The sequence below is a fragment of the Taudactylus pleione genome, unplaced genomic scaffold (assembly GCF_031769625.1).
Source record: "Taudactylus pleione unplaced genomic scaffold, aTauple2 ptg000537l, whole genome shotgun sequence".
Lineage (NCBI taxonomy): Eukaryota > Metazoa > Chordata > Amphibia > Anura > Myobatrachidae > Taudactylus > Taudactylus pleione.
In genome coordinates, this window is record NW_028284939.1 from 9,761,496 (window position 1) to 9,781,493 (window position 19,998).

The 19,998-nt window shown below is 45.4% G+C and overlaps 1 protein-coding gene across 4 annotated transcripts in view; it reads left to right on the plus strand.

Moving 5' to 3' along the window:
* Positions 1-19,998, plus strand: part of CHST8 (carbohydrate sulfotransferase 8) — a 446,833-nt gene that overhangs the window by 339,284 nt on the left and 87,551 nt on the right. Inside the window, exon 1 of one of the 4 annotated variants that reach the window (XM_088451140.1) lies at positions 19,094-19,192. The exons of the other annotated variants lie outside the window; for them this stretch is intronic. Coding sequence (XP_088307266.1) covers positions 19,099-19,192 — 94 coding nt within the window. The 5' untranslated portion in view covers positions 19,094-19,098. Of the gene's footprint in view, positions 1-19,093; positions 19,193-19,998 lie in introns of those variants that run through there. 4 annotated transcript variants of the gene reach the window in all.

Below are 19,998 nucleotides of genomic sequence, written 5' to 3' on the forward strand. Positions count from 1 at the left end.
TTTGAGGTGACCTTGTCTATCTAATTAGCCAACTTAGACCAAAGGAGCCAAAAACCACCACCTGTGAGGTCCACTGCCATCAAGGGCTAAGATCTACTAAAGTCTCATGAGAAATGTAAGGATTCCTAGTTGAAAGTGCAGTCAGCTGGTGACCATATTCATTGTGTGTGTGAGGTCATTGGCTGAATCAGGGAATGCACTTTTTTGCCCAAGACATTCGAGTGCCTTTGTTGATTCATCGTTTTGGAGAAACTCAAGTGAAACTAGTCTGTGATTTTCAGCCTATTTGCATGAGGTTGCCGGTAGCCTTCCCCTAATGGGACATCCCGGACCGGCTTGTACACAGCTCCAGATGGTCAAAAATATGGTCTTATTTTAAGTATGGCCACTGTTCAGCTGTAGATTGCTACCAACCCTCTTTCCATATTCTGGAAAGAGGGTTACTAAGAATCGAGTCTGGGAGAGTTTGCTTTTTTTTTCAACTTGATTAGCTTCACCTAAACTCGGGTGATTTGAAGCTCCTGAGACCCTCAAATTTACAACATGGGGAGTTTAGCTGAGAGTGAGATGGCCGATGGTGAAGCAGAACGAGATTTCTCCCCCGAGTAGCAGGTTTTGCAAATGACTCACTCGAGATTGCAGTGTCTTCTCTCTGCAAAACTCTCCCGAGCAAGCAGTGAGATATGTGTAAGCTGCTTGTTTTGTACCTGTTAAAAAACAGGTAAAAACAGCCTGTCCTGGTTTCTAAGATTACGGGCAACAAAATGTGTAGGGTTCCCACGTAATTTAGAAACCAACACCAGGCTGCAGGGCCAGAACTGATTTTAAATATAAGGGGGAAAAAATTGCGTAGTGTCCCCCCTATATTTAAACCAGCACCAGACCCAAAACGGCCGGGCTGTAATGCCACAGCCCGGAGACCCTTTCACCGGGGCTCCGGATCCAAAGCATTAGCAGCCCAAGCCAGGGATCTCAGGGGAGGTGGGGACCCCCCCAAAAAGGGGTCCCCCCTCTCCCTTAACCCTAGGCTTGGTCTGAAGCCTGGGGCTCCTCCCCGCACCCCTGGAGCGTTGGGTACGGGGGTAATAAAGTGGGGAAATATAATTAAACTATTGTATTTTACAGTGGAACTAAAGGTGCCAGCATGCTGCCCTTTGGCACTTGTGGAACTACAAGTGCCAGCAGACTGGCGGCACTTATACCCCCACTGTAAAATAAATAGTTAAAGAAAATCAAAACACACACTCCGTGCAAAGTACAACTTTATTACACACACATACTTACCTATACCAGATGTTTCTGTCCTCTTCTGCAGTAGAATCCGTAATGACTGGCCCTGCAAGAAAGATTTCATACTCACCTATATCCTGGCGCTGGTCTCCGCAGTAATCCATGGCATTTTGAAAACAAAAAAATGATCTTACCGAACCACGCACTGGGTATCAGTATGTGTGTTACGACACATACTGATACTTCCCGAATGCCAGCTGAGGGACTGCACGGACTTTGCAAGTGCCGCCAGGCAATCAGCGGCCGCGCTGACTGTAGAGCGGACGCTGATTGGCTCCGGCTACTGACAGCAGGGCCGCAACTAGGGGGGGCTGGAGGTGCACGTGCACCGGGTGAGCCGCTGTACCTGGTGACAGTGACCTCCAGCCCGGCGCTGCAGAGAGGCTCCAAGCCGGACGTCCGCTGGTAATATTTATTAACAGCGGGCGCCCGGCTCCTTCTCTGCAGCGACGCAGTGGAGCCGGAGGCTGGAGTTCTCTCCCGAACTCCAGCTTCCGGCTCTCCCCACGGGCACTATGGGGGAGACGTCATGACATCTCCCCCATAGTTCCAAGGAGCAGCCGGCGGACCGGACGCGACGCTGGATGCAGGAGCGGGGTTCAAGGTAAGTATTTTTTTTTTTTTTAATAAGCTGCACTACAGGGGCATTATTATGGGGGCAGGGGCATTACCACAGGGGCATTACTATGGGGGCATAGGCAATAAGGGGCATTACTAATGGGGCATGAGCACTACAGGGGCATTACTTTTGGGGCATGGGCACTACAGGGGCATTACCACAGGGGCATTACTGTGGGGGCATGAGCACTACAGGGGCATTACTGTAAGGACACTACAGGCATATTACTATGGGGCATGGGCAATACAGGGGCATTACTATGAGAGCATGGGCACTACAGGGGCATTACTATGAAAGCATGGGCACTACAGGGGCATTAATATGGGAGCATGGGCACTACAGGGGCATTACTGTATGGTGGGCACTACAGGGGCATTACTATGGGGGTATTAACATATGGGCATTACTATGGGGGCATTACAATATGGGCACTACTGCAGGGGGAATTACATGGGGGGCGCCAAATTACTGTCTTGCCCCTGGTGACAAAAATCCTAGTTTCGGCCCTGCTGACAGCTCCCACGTGTTTACAGGCAGAAACATACATGGATCACAGCGATCTGTGTATATTTCTGCCAAACTCTCAGATTACAGGCAGGTGTATTTTTTTCACGAGTTTTTACAGGAGAGTTTGCCCATCTCATGAGAGTTTCGAAACTCTGCTTGGTAAATTCCAGAATCCTATCTCCACCAGTGAAAAGGTTCTTAAATTTTGCCGATAGTGAATTGAAGAGAGTATTCTCCCGTAGCAAAGGAGATCTCTCTCCCGAGTTTGACATTAGTAAATTTGAGAGTGGGAAAAAATGCCCAAACTCTCCTGAGTTTGCAAACTCTCCCAAACTCTCAGCTTAGTAAATTTACCCCCTAGACCTAGTTGAAACTGGGACAGACAGCATCATGGACAGGTCTAGTTAAGTGCAATCTTTGTAGTTGTTTTAGGTAGAAGGGACCTAGGGCCTGATTCAGAGCCGGACGCTATTTGCGCTCGCTCGTTCAGAAAATAGGGGTGGCTATTCAAATGAACCGTTCGCTCTTTGCGGTCTGTTCACGCCTCTAGGTTTGAACGAGCGAACAAAACTTGCGGTCGTTTTTTTGGAAAACTACGCCCCCTGGCCGCTCGCATCCTACGTCATGTCCGCTATTTATTAGATTAATCGAGTACATCGACCAGCGTATGAACTGCTCGCTATTCTTGTGGTTGGTTTTTCCTACCGCAATCTTGCGAGCAGTTCTGACTATAAAATAACCCAGTGACGTGGTCAATGACGCTGCTGTATTAATTATGCACACCCATAAACCGCCCGTTTTGACCTTTAAGCACGCCTGCGTTCTGATCTCCACTCCCCGTTTTCAAGCACCTTCCCCTGTTACCACCCACATACGCCGCCTCCTCTCACTCAAAATAGCAGGCATTCGCTATTTAGCGAACAAACGATTTTCGGCCGCACTGACTGGTTGGCGCATGCGTATTACGATCCGTACGCATGCGCAGTTGTGCAAACATCGCTCGGAACGAACGAGCGGCCGCTTACGAGCGGCTCTGAATCAGGCCCTTATTTATCAAGAAATGTGATTTGACAGTCCAACTGGCCTTGATTTGCAATGACATTACCTAAACTATCGGAGATATTTGCCACAGCCCCTGTGCCGTAACAGCTGCTCCTATAAGCCTACCCGCGACCCTTACGTACTTCCGCCCCCAATAACAGCAGAGAAATGAACACTTTGCACGTTAGGTTGCACTGTGCACTCTTGAGGGCCGGAGGAGCAGCTGGATCCCTCTTTGCACTCCAATCTCCTTTCAGTAGGTACAGTAAGAGCTCCTGCAGATAGCCTCAGAAAACTTGTATTTTTTTGGAACTTGACAAGTAGTACAACTGCACTATCCCAATACATTACATGGGGACTGCGGTGCGCTTACAGTATTGCAGGAGATGTCTGCAATACTGTATCTTGTGCGTTATAGGCTCAATAAATATAATTTTTTTTTACTTAATTTAGCGGCGTTCATGCAGAAACTGCTTTTTCCGTTTGATTACTGGGGCCGAAAGGTTACGTTAAAGCAGCGCAGTATTGGTTACTTTTTTAGTGTAATAGCATTTATGTCTGTGGAAGCTGAGGAATTTCATCTCTGTTTCATATTGTCTCTTTCAGTCTATATAAATGCCAATTTAGATCCATCACAGAGTGAGAGAGACTCTTATTTCTACGGCTTCCAGCTTTCCATTCCTCCGCAATCTCCTAAACAGGGTGCATTGGACATATCATTCCATTACTAAATGTAAACCAGATGCCCAAAGTCTCTGCTCTATAGCACTGGGCATTGTCTGTTATTGTTCAGCAGACTCCTGTTAAGCGTACCGAGTAACTATGGGACTGGGCTACAGGGAGACTCCCTCTGCCCCTCTAGAATCCATTTTCCACATTATTTTAATGTCCCACTGATCACAGCGCTAGACAGGAACAAGCAGCAGCAGGTGTATATAGTAAATGATTACAGCGCCAAATATAAATCCACTCTGAAAAACGTGGGGTTATAGTCAAAATGAACACCTGTTCTATTTATATAATTATATATTCAATAATCTATATATCTATATTTTTTTGTGTAGAAGGTGTCCGCTCGGACAACATTGTAGTGGCTGTTGGATTGTGCTACCTGTGGTTTAAAGATTGTGAAATGTTTTTGGTATCGAGCATCAATTAGTGCAAATTTTACAGCGTTAAAGTAAGGTAATGTGCTTTGTGCTTATTTAGAACTCTCACTTTATCAACCATAAAAATTATTTAGTGCAGGAACTAATAAAGCTAAAAAAAAAAAATATAATTTACCCAGTAAAATATTTTAGTGCATAAAAAATAAAAAGTCATCAAAAAAAGTTCATAAAAATATATAAATAGAATTTGTTAATAAACCAGATAAAATGGATCCAAACACACAAAATGTACACAAGGATGTTTGGAGACAGTGACAAATGGAAGAAAACAATAAATATATGCAAATGTTTATGTTTTAAAAAGAGTGAATCAGTGTTCAGCTTATCTTTCAACAATGTTTAGGAAAGGTCCATGAAGGCAGGATAGCACAGCCCCAACGCGTTTCGTCCTCCTATCTGGACTTCATCAAGTGAATGAATCTTATCTGGACTTGATGACTGACTTTATAAATACTTGTGAACCTTGAAAAATGAGCCCAGAGGCTCTGAAACGTTGGTTTTCTATGCTAATACAGATCGTTTTTTTGCATTAGACATGGAGTGCCGCAGTTCTTTTGTTCCATTGTTTTTATGTACAACTGAGGGCACCCAAACGGCTTCGTTTATATTGACAGGAGTGCCAGTCTAATACCTGACTGTGTGTGTGTGTATATATATATATATATATATATATATATAATTTTATTACATTTTTTAAGATGAATGTAACGTGTGGAAACATTGTGTTTTGGACATATTTTTTTTCTATGAAGAGGGATGACCTAATTTGAATTTGAACAATTACAGCGGTATCCAATTAGCAGCGCTAAGGTAGCGCTGCTAATGTATCATTGCGGGGCTATCCATTTAGCCCGGAAGTGCTGCCCAACTCCGGCACTTATCATGGATTTTTTGGGGGGATCCGATGTGTCCTGAAGAATAATCCACAGAAAGTTAAGTTTTTTTCACAGCTGAAATGGCGAAAACTCATTCGTGAGCTTATCACGGATCCTATGTGTTTTTGGGAGAAATATCCTATTGTTTCGTCCGAAATAATAGGATATGGGGAAAAAATCCCAGTGTTTCGCCCCCTAAAATATCGGGGCTAATTGGATACCGGTCTTAGAGTTTCCATTATCCATAATGGACTCTGGCAGTGCAGATATTTTGGAGCACAAAAGGGTTCATTAGGAGTTAAATCAACAATCGAACCACGTTAATCCATCTGCCCCATAATGATGTAATATGCGTATCTGCTGAGAAGCGGACATCAGGTCTGTCATAACCTTGGCGACATTTGCACATCAGCTACACAATTGGATAAATTGCTGTGTGAAAAGCACCCATAGCGAGCGCTCACTGGGTGGCCAATTGTCTGAAAATATCGCCATGACCGATTTTGAGCACCAGGTACATTACAGGAAAGTGGTGTGCACTTATTTCTATAGTGAAAGGAAAATGCATTGAAAATAGTGCTGCAAATATGAATACTAGGCGGAACGCAAACAAAGCCACTTCCGCTTCCCGAATAGATTGTGACACACTAGCCGCATCCACTTCCAGTGTTTGGAACACAAGCTGTGACACCTTCCGGTTTCCGGCTCCCGCGGGTAGCCATGCAGGATATGGAGAGGCACAATTTCCAGATAAAGCACCTTAAATAGCTGCGGGTATGAAGGCATAGCATTCCGCACTTGAAAAAGGATCAATGAGGATCCGAAACGCGTTGTGCCAGTGCTTGCGATGCTATTTTGAAAGTACCCCCGTAGAGGACTCTGCCAGATGATACAGGCTAAGTGTGGTGGGGTGTAGTGAAACCGGCCTGCCTTCTCGGGACCTGGGACTTTTACTTACGTTTGCTCACACCACCTGCCTTTAACGGTATGATCCGGGGGGACTTACTTTACATTATTGCACTTTACATTTATGCCATTGCACTTTATATCATGTGCTGATGAATTGGATAATATATTTATATGCATCCTTGTTATTCCCTATTTTGTTATTGCTCCTTATACACATTTATGTACGTGTTGAAGAATTTTTATTAAATATTTTTATTTTGTCAAAATAAATTCACCTTTTTAACCCTTCAAGGTATCATAGCCCATGTTACTGAGGTGTATAGCTCGGATTGATCCGATGGTGAAATATTAAAGATTGAACATCTGTCAAAAAAGGAGCGCCCTCTATTCCGTCAATATATTACCTAAATGACTTGAATCTTTAGGGAAGAGGTGTGGCCAATCATATGGGGTGTGGCCACACCCTGTAGATCCTTTGCGCACTGACGGAAGGAGCTTGGCCACATCGTCTTGTGGGTGTGGATCTCCAATCCTTTGGCAGGCAAGGGGTATTTTGTACCTAACGCCCTCTTAGCAACCCTAGCTGGCCCTATGTGTGCCCATAGCACCAAGTGACCTGATCTGTGTCTAATATAACTAGTTCATATGAGGCCGGGACCAGTACCATGAGCTATGCGAAAGATCCTGAACACATTCCTTCATTGAATGTAATGGCGAGAGCTACTTCTGAGATGGCTTTTAGACATTTAAACTATTGAATAAATCAACAGTCATTCGACAGTTTGTAAAAAAGCATAGATGAGTGTTCATGATAATACAATGACTTGGGAATCAAAGATATTTTTTATTTATTATTTGACAAACTTTATCACTAAGGGGCCTATTAATTAATTTTCCCACCTTTTAAGGCGATAAGTATATATATATATACAGGTTGAGTCTCCCATATCCAAAATGCTTGGGACCAGGGGTTTTTTGGATATCGGAATATTCCGTATTTTGGAATAATTGCATATTATAATGAAATGTCTTGGAAAGGGGACCCAAATATACACACAGAATGCATTTATGTGTTATATACACCTTATACACACAGCCTGCAGGTCATTTTAGACCATATTTTTTATAATTTTGTGCATCAAAAAAAGTTTGTGTACATACATGAAATTCATTTATGTTTCTTATACACCTTATACACACAGCCTGAATGTTATTTTATACAATATTTTTAATAATTTGTGCCTTAGACAAAGTTTATGTACATTAAACCATCAAAAATCAAAGGTTTCATTATCTCAGTCATGCTGAAAATATTCCGTATTTCGGAATATTCCGTATTTCGGAATATTTGGATATGGGAGACTCAACCTGTGTATATATATATATATACATATAAATATATATTCTTTATAAATCAGTTGCTTATTGATGTGATAAACAAACAGTTATCACCTGTATTTATTAATAAAAAAATTGACATGGCAACTGAGCGTTACTGAGCCGAGAGCCAAAATAGTTAATTTACCGATTCGCCCCTGGGCAGTCTCTGTAGTTCTTCTCGTGCGTGTTACTTGCATTGTCCTCCTCGGTGGTGACCTATGGATAAACTCGACCAAAATTTTATTTATAAATTTTAAGACAAAATGAAAGAATATTATGCGTGTGTGTGTTAAGGTTCGTTTGCAGAGAGCTCGTGTGGGGATGTAACACAGCGCGGAGATTAAATCCCTCCTCAGCCAGGAGCTAAATGTGAAATATAACTGAAAATTGGCGCAGTATAAAATTGGGATACCATTCTCCAGCTTGTCTTTGCAGGCCTGTTGGCTGAACGGCAGTCGAAGATGTTTTTTATTTTTCTAAAATCATTTTTTAATTTCACCTCATTGGATAAGCCGGCTATGGGAACAATCCATTTAAAATGTGGAGCAGTGTGTTTGTGTTAACATTAAATTTACATGTGTTCACCAGCTTTGGCAGAGACACCATCTGAGAAATGATGAGCTTATGTTGTAAAACTCTCTAATGACCTATCTAAATACAAAGACAATAACATACTGTTTAGTCAGGCATTTGTATTAAAGTCTGTGTGTTTTTTTTGTACTCACAGCGAAGGCAGACATTTTTTTTTTTAGCTGAACCAGTTCTTAAGGGAATGCAGCCAGTTCAACAGGTACCAGAGTCTTTTGATGAACGTTTGGCCATTAAATGCATCATTGATTCCATCAGATCTCAGTAGACAGGGTGTGTTGTCATCAATGGTACAGTGAAGGTATGTGTGTGGGGTGCACAAAGAACTTGGGTCTCTTTGGAAGCCCGGGGGTGCAAGGAAGGTATAACCATGCCCACTATATGGTGCGGTCTCGCTCAATCAGCTTTTACAAGGGTTCTCAATTAAAAGTTGTTAAGTTTAGCTTGTTTAATGAGACCAAATTATCCTAACGGCCCTATTCATTAAGGGAAACGGGTCCGTTATAAATGCGGAAACAGTAGATTCTGCATGTTTTATGGGTATGTAGTTGCGGCCGCCGGTCACAATCCCGACGGCAGAATGCCAGCTAGGGATTCATGATAGGCGTCGAGATACCGACGCCTATCATAATCCTGATGCCGGAATCCAGGATGAAGCAGGCCCAATTGAGGTAAGTCCGGGGCACTGGTCCTCTTAGCCATGTGGGGGGGGGGGAGGGTTAGGTTTAGGGCACCCCGGGGGGGACTTAGAGTTAGGCACCCCCCGGGGAGAGTTAGGGTTAGGCTAGGGGAAGGGGGGGTTAGGCGCCACCGGGGGGAGGTTAGGGTTAGGCACCCCCCGGGAAAGTTAGGCAGCGGGGAAGGGGGGGGTTAGGGTTAGGCACCCCACCCGGGAGGGTTAGGTTTAGGGTGCGGGGAGGGGGGGGTTAGGTTTAGGCACCCATGGGAGGAGGTTAGGGTTAGGCACCATTAAGGGAGGTTTAGGGGGGGAGAGGGGAGGGTTAGGTTACTTACGTGCCGCTGTCGGGATTTCCTCCATTCGGACAGCCACCGGCACTTCAATCCCATTCCATTTTATGTAATGTACTAATTTACCATTACAGTGCTGATGTGGCCGCAGTCCATTCATCAATCTCTATAAGCTTAAAGTTTTGCAGAGTTTGTCTGCGGGAACTAACGCCATCTTCAGATGTTGTTAGCCCACTGAGCCCCGCCCCTACTGGAAAGAGATCTGGTGTTTGAAGAAGGATCCATTCTGATCCCTCCTCCTCCTCCAGCCCTCATTGTGCGCATGTGCGAACATAACATTGGCCGGCAGCGAAACTTTCGCCGCTAATAGCCGCGAAAGTAGTAGGCGGTAGGGCTTACGGGACAGCTGCTTTCGGTGCAGCTGCCGGAGCAATACTGAATTGCTCCAGTGCGCTGGTGTCTGCTGTTACAACTCGCGTCACGATGAATACATAATTTACGTGGGGCCGTCATCTGGTAATGATGAATAGGTGCCTAAATAAGCAACGTATCTACATCACAAAACCTAAAGCTCCATAAATAAGTCTTTCTCAGTGAACCGTTAATAACTAACTTGTTGTTTGTCATCTATAATTAAGAGAAATAGAAATCTCTGTAATTAATGCTAAAATATTTGCAACTCTGTGTATCAGAAAGAGTAACGGTTCATGTATTTATCATTATGTTAATGAGAGGTTTGAGGCACTTTGGAGGTGAACGTACATCCTTGATTGCTCATTATAATGACCGTATTCTAGCTAGCAGATGAGAGAATAGAAAGTAAATGGCAGCTAGGCACTTTAGGCCGTGCAAATTGGGAAGGGGATATTGCTGGTAGTCAAAAATGCCATTTAATAAATAGGATCTCTTGGAATGAAATCTGACCTAGACAAGCCGCACTTTGTACAGTAAGACAGGTGATTGAAAACCTCCTAAATATCATAGTAACAGCAGCTGGACGACAACCAAAAAATAAAATTAAATAAATGTGGATTTGCCAGAAGAGCACACACACAACGGCCGACATCTGCAGGAAAGTGGCAGAAGATTTAATTGTTTTATTATAAAAACTCGGCAATATTCTTATACTTTATTGCCCAGGAAATAACGATTAAACTTTCAGACGGAAGGACAGGAGAGCTTATTGGGAGATATGAAGTCTACGCCGCTCCTGGGGAATATCTGCTGAAATATATCCCTTTTCAATGGTTTTATGGCACATTATGAGACAGATGCATGATATAATTCCAACATCACAAACCTGGGGCACGGAGTGATTGGATCCGTAGCCAGAAAATGTCCGCGCGTGAGAGCTGTGCCTTCGGTGCCGCACAGATAGCAGGTTGTCGTATGATCATTACGAACGCTTAGTGCAGACTTTGTGTAATGAGGGTTCAGCGATCGTCCGCTTTCCAACCTGTGATTGTTAGAACATTTTCTGTCACATTAAAAAATAAGGCTTCCTGCCAAAACAGGATCGGAACGCAGCCCATCAACAATGTGCCTGGATGGTGTTTGTGTGGGTTCCAGCTATTAGTCATTAGAGTAATTGGGACCTTTACAGATGACATTGCAGAGCGTCGTCGTGTGATATGTTCTGGGAACATCAATTTGTGAATTCTAGTAAACACATCCTTCCTCGGATGGAAGATTCCCGCTGCATTTTGCATTGCATGCCCAGAGCTTCGCGTATAAGGCGTCTATTTAATACTTACCTTTTCTCCTGGAACATCTGGGAGACTCCCGTATTTCTCAGGTAGGTCTCCCGGAAGAATAGACAAGTCTCCCACATCCTGTTAGCGGCCTCCAGCTGCTGCTCTTTCCACGTGTGAAGTGGGACGGTCCTGGCTGCTTAATGACGCCATTAAGACTGAATCGAGTCATTGTGGCCCCGCCTCCTGCTTTGCAATGATTACAGCTTTGTGTAGCAGTGGGTGGGGCCAATGTGATGCCGCACCACCGGTACCTCCCACCTGGCTGTGCCACGCCTACTCCATACCTCCCACGTGGATGCTGCTGCTGCCACCTAGAGGGGGCAGACTGAAAATTGTCATATATGGACTCATTTTGACCCTACCCTGGGGAGGGGGGAGTGAATGAGGAGGGTAGAGCAACTCATTATGGCTAGTGAAAACAAATAATACAAATTTGCTTGGGGGGGAGGAGTATGGAGTAAATCCTCATTCAGTGATCCTGTACCCAACAAGTGAGCGGACACTCAGTACCAGAGTCGCTAGACGTTAGCCTTCATGGCACGTTTGTAGGTGTAGATACTGTAAGAGAGTCTGATAGAGCATAGAAGTGAGAGAGTAGTAGCGCAGCACGGGGGAAGTCTTGGATGAGGTAGTGAGAAGAGGGCTGGTAAGAGACAGAGGGTGCGGAAGGATTGTACTTATGCCATTGAAAATAGAGGGACGATTGCAGATATCTCTGCGGCGGTAGCCTGATGTTAAATAACCCTGGTACTAAATAAATAATTTGTTTAATAAAATGTATTAATATTTCCTTACATAGCATCAGCATATACTATTGCACTTTACAATTGGAATAAACAGTGCAGCAATCCTCATTAATTCTTTGCGTCCAGCTCTGGAAGCTGCGTTTTTAATGCCCAATGTGTCCAACTCTACTAAAGCCCCAGAACTCATTATTTACACCAGTAAAGCTCCTGCTAAATAAACCGCCTCCTGCTTCTCATCTGCGCACGCAACATTCAATTTCCAGTTATTGGTTTCTTTTTGTGCAGTGTTTTATACTTTTAAGTAACTTTTCAGTTCTCATCTTGTTAAATAGTCTTAGAGGCTGAGCCAGGCCATGCTGGGACTTGTGGTTCCACGCCAGACGCACAGACTTTGTATAGATAAAGCAGAACACCTTTACGTAAAAAAATGCCATTTTGAATACATAGCTGTGTGTAGGAACAGAGAAGATGATGCGGGCGTCATATTACAGCCATTGGCGTGGCCTGGGAACGGTTATTCTCAGTCTCGCTGTTGCTCCCGTTTTGTTCCTTGCGGTTTGGGGCTTTAGCGCTGAGGATCGCCGATAGAGCATAGCACATAATACATTTATGATTAAAGAAGAAAATAGTTGAATGAAGCTGATGTATGAGAACGGCCATTTTTCTCCAACTCTCCCGGATATCGGGGAGGCTCCTGAATTTATGGGAGTAGTTCTGGGCGAGTAGAACACCCTATGATGATGCGATTCACTGTGAATTGCACCAACATGGCCTTACTTATTCCTAAAGCCGTGATTCCTTGCATTAGATTGTATGGCCATGTTCCCCACACCCAAGGCTGTAACTAGGAGTGTGTAACTGTTGCCACCACCCAGGGTGTAAGGCTAAGGAGGTGGCATAGTCACTATATTGATGGCACCATGCCACTCTTCTACTGTGACTAAGGGGTGCCTGAAGAAGCGTCCTGTGTCAAGGAAACCCACCTACCTGCTCCGCTGCTGCTTGCACGACATCCCGTACACTTGGGAGGAGGAGGTGCCGGATCAGGAAGTAGAGATGCCCTGTCCAATGTGGACATCGGAGGCAGTGGCCGCAGCACAGCTACTTACGCATATTTATGCAGGTCTGTTGGTTGCAGGCAGTGTGCATGTGCACAAAATAGCCATCGTATGGTTACCATGTAATGCTTACATGCCATCACAAGGAATGTTGCATTGGCGGCAACACCACCACTTTCTCATGGCCATCTTCCAGTGGTCATCCCTACCCAGATCTCCCGGAGGCCGGCATAATAAGATAGGTAAGTATGGATTATAGCAAAGGTGAAAACACCGGGATGGGTACGGGATGCTGGCACTCGGGATCCCGGCGGTCAAAATTGAAATGCCAACATGCCGACAGGATTATTATACTGACACCTGTAGGTAGGTATCCTAATCCTCCCCCTCTCCCTACTCCTCCCTCCCCGGTGCCTGAACCTGACCTCCCCCTCTCCCTACCCTAACCCTCCCTCCCCGGTGCCTGAACCTGACCTCCCCCCCTAGTGCCTGAATCTGACCTCCCTCCTCCCCTAAACCTAACCGTCTCGATAGTGCCTAACCCTAAACCCTCACCCCAACCCTGCTACTTACTTTTGGGGTGCCGGCACCGAGATTCTGACAGTTGCTGGGATTCCGGCGCCGGTATTCTAAGAGTCAACATCCCCTGTGCTGGCATACTGAACGTATCCCGGAAAGACCTGCCAATCTCACAAAAGATAATTACTTTAGTATTATTGCACTGTACGGGTTTGGTATATACCATATGTCAATCACAATGTCAAAATGAGAATGATGACAACGACCATGTCGACACTGATTTAATGTCAACATGCGGTTTTTGGGCTCATTCTTACCCTAACCTTAAATCTCCGGGTAATGTTGACATTATATGAACATTTCTGATGTCTACATTCCGATGTCAACATTTTGCAGGGGTTGTCATTGGTGTCAACATGTATCCTTGTCGATATCATCAATGTTGACCTTCTGCTGCCAGGATTGGGGGAATAGTCTTCCCAATGCTGTCCCCTATCCGGGAGGCACAGATGCATGAATATGTAAAGCACCTTCAAGCAGGAGAAATGTGTGTTTGCTATTCAGATTGCAGCGTGTATTATACATGAAGAATGCATAGCTCTCACCGTTCCTTATGTCAGTGTTTGGATTTGTCTCTAACGGATGTGAGAAAATAGGCTAAAAATATTTCCATTTAATCGCTATAAGCTTGGTAACTACGCCTGCCCGCCACTGTGTTCTCTAGAGTTCTTGTTTTTATGTTGCATTTCATTTCAACACGTAAAACATCGAGACATTCAACTAGTAAAACCGTTACTTGTGTCTTTAATCGTACAGCGACTTAAACGCTATACAGAATAAAAATGAATGCATCTGGGAGACAGGCATATTATAACAGCTGCCGTTTTCATTGGCTAACAGAAATTACGCTATTAGGGTTTTTTTTTTTTTTTTTTCAAAGTGCTGTTTTTATTTTACGAGCTGCAGCTTGCAGAGTGTTTTTATGCCGGCAATATTCAGATGATTAGTCTGACATCGGAGTCAAACAAACTCTGTAAGTAAAGCCTAACAGGGCTTAATCGACCGATTACTGTATCTTGTCTTATTCTGTTCTCACAGATTGTCTCAATTCAGTACATACCTCTCAACTGTCCCCATTTCGGGAAGAGCGTTCCGTTTTCAAGGGACAGTCTTGCCATATTGCCATCAGTGGGTTGGGAGGTATAAAATGTGGCTTTTTTCTTGTTAAAAAAAAATGAATGTGGGACCTATTCATCATACATTAAATGGCCCAGTAACCATGCGGACACACTTATTTCTGTATATTTTAGTTACCAGGTCATTCAAGATCTGGGGTCTGGTAGGATATTCAACAAACTCCGAAAACTGAAACTTTTCGGAGTTTGCTCACGAGAACAAGCGCCATTTTCAGACGGTGAATTGCTCCGGTGTAAACTATCACCCGCTGCAAGTTGGATACTTAAGTATCCCTCGCAGCGAGACCATAACTTAATCATCGGGGGCCATACGGCCTCCGTTGATGAATAGACCCCTTAGTCACTCCCACATTTCCAAATTTAGAATTAGGGAGAGATGTACTAAGCTCTGGAAAGTGATAAATTGGGGAGTGATAAACTACCAGCCACTCAGCTCCTAACCGTCATGTTACAGGCTGTGTTTGAAAAATGACAGGAGCTGATTGGTTGGTAGTTTATCACTCTCCAATGTATCACTTTCCAAAGCTTAGTACATCTGCCTCTTAGCCCAATGTTGGGGAATGTGTTAGCGGGCTCTAACCAACAGTGGGCGGTCTGACGCCTTGATGAGTGGTACTCTTTTTATTATTCTATGGAGTATTTCTTGCTCTGAGAGCAAATTCCAGATACTTGTGGTTAGGTTAAAAAACATTGGATAAATAAAATAAAATTTTCACCAAAGTAATTGCCAACCTGCCCCATAATGAGGGTCCCTGTGTCTCCAATCAGAGGTCAGTGTCTCGCCATGTTTGCAGACAGTCTCAGTGGTAACAATAGCGTTTACACGGATGCCATCTGCTTTCGCTCAGCATCGAAAGGCACAGTAATTAGTTAGAACCAAATCATTAATTACAGCTCATGGTTTGCAGGGCTAAGCTGTACAAACCAGCGATTGCTAAAGGGTCCAGACTGCTAGATCACAGAGCTCTTTATCAGTAGACAACTCTCCGTTCTGTGTGTGTGTTTCGGGAATAGCTGCACTTTACAGTACAATTACAAATGTTTCCTGTAAGAATCAACATGAACCTTAATTTCCACTGCAGCAATCTTAGTGAGTGATGTCCGAGTACTATCTGCCCTTCCGTTACAGGCACCTGAAACCCACTCCCACATTTTTAGGACAGTGTTCTAATGGTATCTGATGCAGGACATAGGCAAACGCAGGGGGGATTTCCATCTGCCTGGAAACCCCCCCTCCCCAGCCCACACCATGACCACAATAGAAATAGTAATATAATAGAATGTTACTATTGCTGCATGTTCCTCTCAATATCACAAATGAAATTATTAGCACCACCTGTGGATCTTTTAACATGTATCAGCCAGTAATAAATAACCTGTGCACCAACTAGGAGATCTGGAAATCATGCACTGTTAGAGATGTACTGCTATAGAGGCCAATATGTACATATATGTCCAGGGCAGTGCTAGGTTCTTCTGCTGCTCCTCCAGGCTCCCTGACTTGCTCCAATACTCTGGAATGGTGCCCACATCTAAAATAAATACATTTGGCTCAGGCAGGATGACCCTACTGCCGCATATAATGGCTTACTGTGATCTCTGGTCCTGTATATGCTGGAATTATTACACACAATACACTTTGTATGACGCTTATTAAAGCTGGTTAAGTACTAATTCTGCCCTCTTCATGGACTTTCCACACTCGCTCTAAAATTAAGCATTTGGAAACCCCCCTCTGGAAATCCTGCGTTTGCAGGACAAAAAGTTGAAAATGGAGTCATTTAAGCAGCTGTGATATAACTGCCCCCCGTGTGTGACTGTTACCCCTACTTGCCTACTGTCGCTCGCAGAGAGGATTTATACGCAAAGTGATTGACAGGCAGGGACCGTTTCTGGGCGGCAATGGGGGGTTGGGGTCTGAAAATGTTTTCGGGGCGTGTCTCTTCCTGCCACTGTGATTCCGTATGCAGTAAAAATGACTTGGCACACTAATGTGGGGCATAATATGAATTAGGGCCAGGGGCGTATTAACAGAGGGGGGGGGGGGCCCGTGTGCAGTATCCGTCCGGGCCCCCTCCTCTCTCTCCGGCGGCTGGCAGCGCACTGAGCGCAGCGCTGCAGCAGTAGACTCGGGACACTCGTCTGTGCCCAGAGTCTACTTCGCAGGTCACTGGGAAGATGGCGTAGCAGCCATTTTCCCGGCAATTTCCCTACTGCGCATGAGCAAAGATCCGGTAAAATGGCTGCGGTGGCCATTTTCCAGGCAATTTATTTCACAGCGCTGATACCGCCGACGTGGGACTCCGTAGAAGTAAATACCCAGCGCCCCGTGTGCCCAGCACACCCTGCACCTATTATAGATACGCCCCTCTATGGGGCATAAAATGAACTACTGTAGGGCACGTCTGAGGGGTATAAAATGCAGTAGGGCACTACTATGGGTTATAATATATATGGCGCATCAGACTATTTACCATCTCTGGAACCGACGCCATATTTCTGAATATGCCACATGAAATGTGGTGGCACAATTAAACGGTAAGCGCTGCAGGCACACTGTGGGGTCTGTGCTGGGTGCAAGGTCTACGGTACTGTCAGCCGCAGCCATCTGGACCTTGCATGTGATTCTGGCACTTGGTTCTGTGGGCTCGATTCAGACTCGCTCGCTAGATGCGTTCGCACGCAGTGAAAGTATGCAAATCCACGATCACACGGCAAGGCATTAGCACGCCCACTATGTCGTGGCGTGCGATCGTGGTGTATTTGCAGACTCCCACCGGCTTGTCTTAAGACACCCACTGTCCCACGTCATTTCCAGGAAGTGTATGCAACCATCGGTAACATCGGAAGCGATCGCAGCACTTGTGACTGACCATACCCTACCGCAAGCACTGCGACTGATTCAGTGTGATTTTCAACCATGTGACGTGTACTATGTCGCTGCGTCTTAATTATGCACGCCTCTGAAACGGCGTTGAGACGCTCAGGCACGCCTGCATTCGCACCATCCCCCCCGTTTTCATGGGCCATCCCCGTCACCACCCACACACGGCTCGCCCTGTCACTCTAGCTAGCGAGCTGTCTATGCGCAACGAGCGAACGCTTCCCAATCGCCTGGACTAGTTCACGCACGCGCACGGCGTACGCATGCACAGATTGCAAAAATCGGCTGGCTGCGTGCGAACCAAGCCTAGCGAGTGGGTCTGAATCGGGCCCTGTACGCGCAATGCGTGAGCGATTATGGCCGGCTTGCATTAATCTCCGCTTCAAGTCCCTTATTGTATTAAGATTTGCTGTGTTTGAGTTTCTTACCACCTGCAGCTGTCACGTTTGCTGTTGCTGTAGGTAGGAGGACATCCTTTGTTTAAATCCCCAACAAGAGCCCTATAAGGCGACTGTCACTGACAATAGGGCCTGATTCAGAGCCGTTCGCTATTTGCGGTCATTCGTTCAAAAACAAGGGGTGGCTATTCAAATGATCCGTTCGCACATTGCAGTCTGTTCACACCTCTAAGTCTGAACGAGCGAGCAAAACATATGCTCGTTTATTTGATAAAAACGCCCCCTGGCCGCACGCACCATACGTCATGTCCGCTATTTATTAGATTAATCGAGTACATCGTACTGCGTATGAACTGTTCGCTATTCTTGTGGTTGGTGTTTTCAACCGCTATTTTGCGAGCAGTTCTGAGTTAAAAAAAACCAAGTGACGTGGTCAATGACGCTGCTGTATTAATTATGCACACCCATAAAACGCGCGTTTTGACCTTTAAGCACGCCTGCGTTCGGATCTCCACTCCCCGTTTCAAGCACCTTCCCCTGTTACCACCCACATATGCCTCCTCCTGTCACTCAAAATAGCAGGCCCTCGCTATATTGCGTACCAACGATTTTCGGCCGCACTGACTGGTTCGCGCATGCGTACTAAAAACCGTACGCATGCGCAGATGTGCGAACATCGCCCGGAACGAGCGTACTGCCGCTAGCGAGTGGCTCTGAATGAGGGCCAATGTGTTGATTCCTCTTTAAAACCTGCAACAACCGTGGACAGGCGAACAGAAGCGGGCGGTGCGCATAGCAATGGGCTCTCTGAACCCGGCAGGAATGAAATAATTATTTTGCTGCAGAGCTGTCGTAATGAGGACTGCACGCTGGCGACATCAGTGCCCGCTCACCCAGCTGTCACAATTATAGTGACACATCGCCTGTGGATTGGCACAACTCCACTAATCAAAGATCCCACATCTGTGCCATACTTCGCCAATTAAATCCGCTGGCTGTTAAGACTGGGCCGGGTTAATGAAACGAGAACACAAGCCATATAGATCATGTTATTCTCTGCCTGCTTTCCAGTAATAATATGCTTTTAATAGAATGACATCAGTGCAAACAGAAAATAGCCGACTGGTAACATTCTATTCTTGTTCCAGGTCATTTATTCATTTACTTTACTGTTCCCCGTCATTTGGAGACCAGTGATGCTCGCACGGGAAACGATGACGGATGGTTGGGAAAATGAACCTTCTGTGCATTTAAAGGGCCAAGAGATTGAAAACGAGTCAATTTACAAAGGTGCACGATATCCCCCGCTGTGGAAATGGCATTTGCGCCTATATCTTCGCAAATGCACCAGTTTGTCTGGTAACACACTTGTTCCTTTGTGGGCAAAGATGGCGGCGTCTGCGGGATGCTGAATGTAGCCTCTTGTGGTGGGTGGAACTGGGCAGGTCAGAGATGATACATGCTGAGATGGGCATATACATAAGCTATGTTATTCGCACACATGCACAAATGACATTTAAAGGAGTGAAGGGTCCCTGTTTTGGCGGGACAGTCCTGCTTTGAAGGCTCTGTCCTGCATTCCCAATCGGCCCTGCAATTGTGATGATAAGTGTGAATGTGCATTTGAAGTGGGGAGGGGGATTAGGGGCATGATGGTGGCATTTTTCAGCACACACCCCAGTCCAGATCCACTCATCCCAATATATTGGGAGTAGGACAAAACTGCTTGTGGTCAAAACTGAGGGGAACGTGGTGTTGACCTATATGGTTTTTACACAAGTGATATTCAGTTGCTCAGTATAAGCTCTAAAGCAGTGGTCAGGGAACAGGGTTAAATTACCCCACATGGGGTAAAAATAAAATTCCTGGGGGTAATGGATGGACAGCCGGGCATGCATATGAATCATGATTCATATGCATGCCCGGCTGTGCCACAGGGAGGCTCTAAGCCGGACGCCCGCTGAGATGTTATTACCAGCGGGCGCCTGGCTCCTTCCCTGCAGCGCCGCGTTAGCCGGCTGAACTCCAGCTTCTGGCTCTTTCCATGCGCACTATGGGAGAGACGTCATGACGTCTCTCCCATAGTTCCGGGGAGC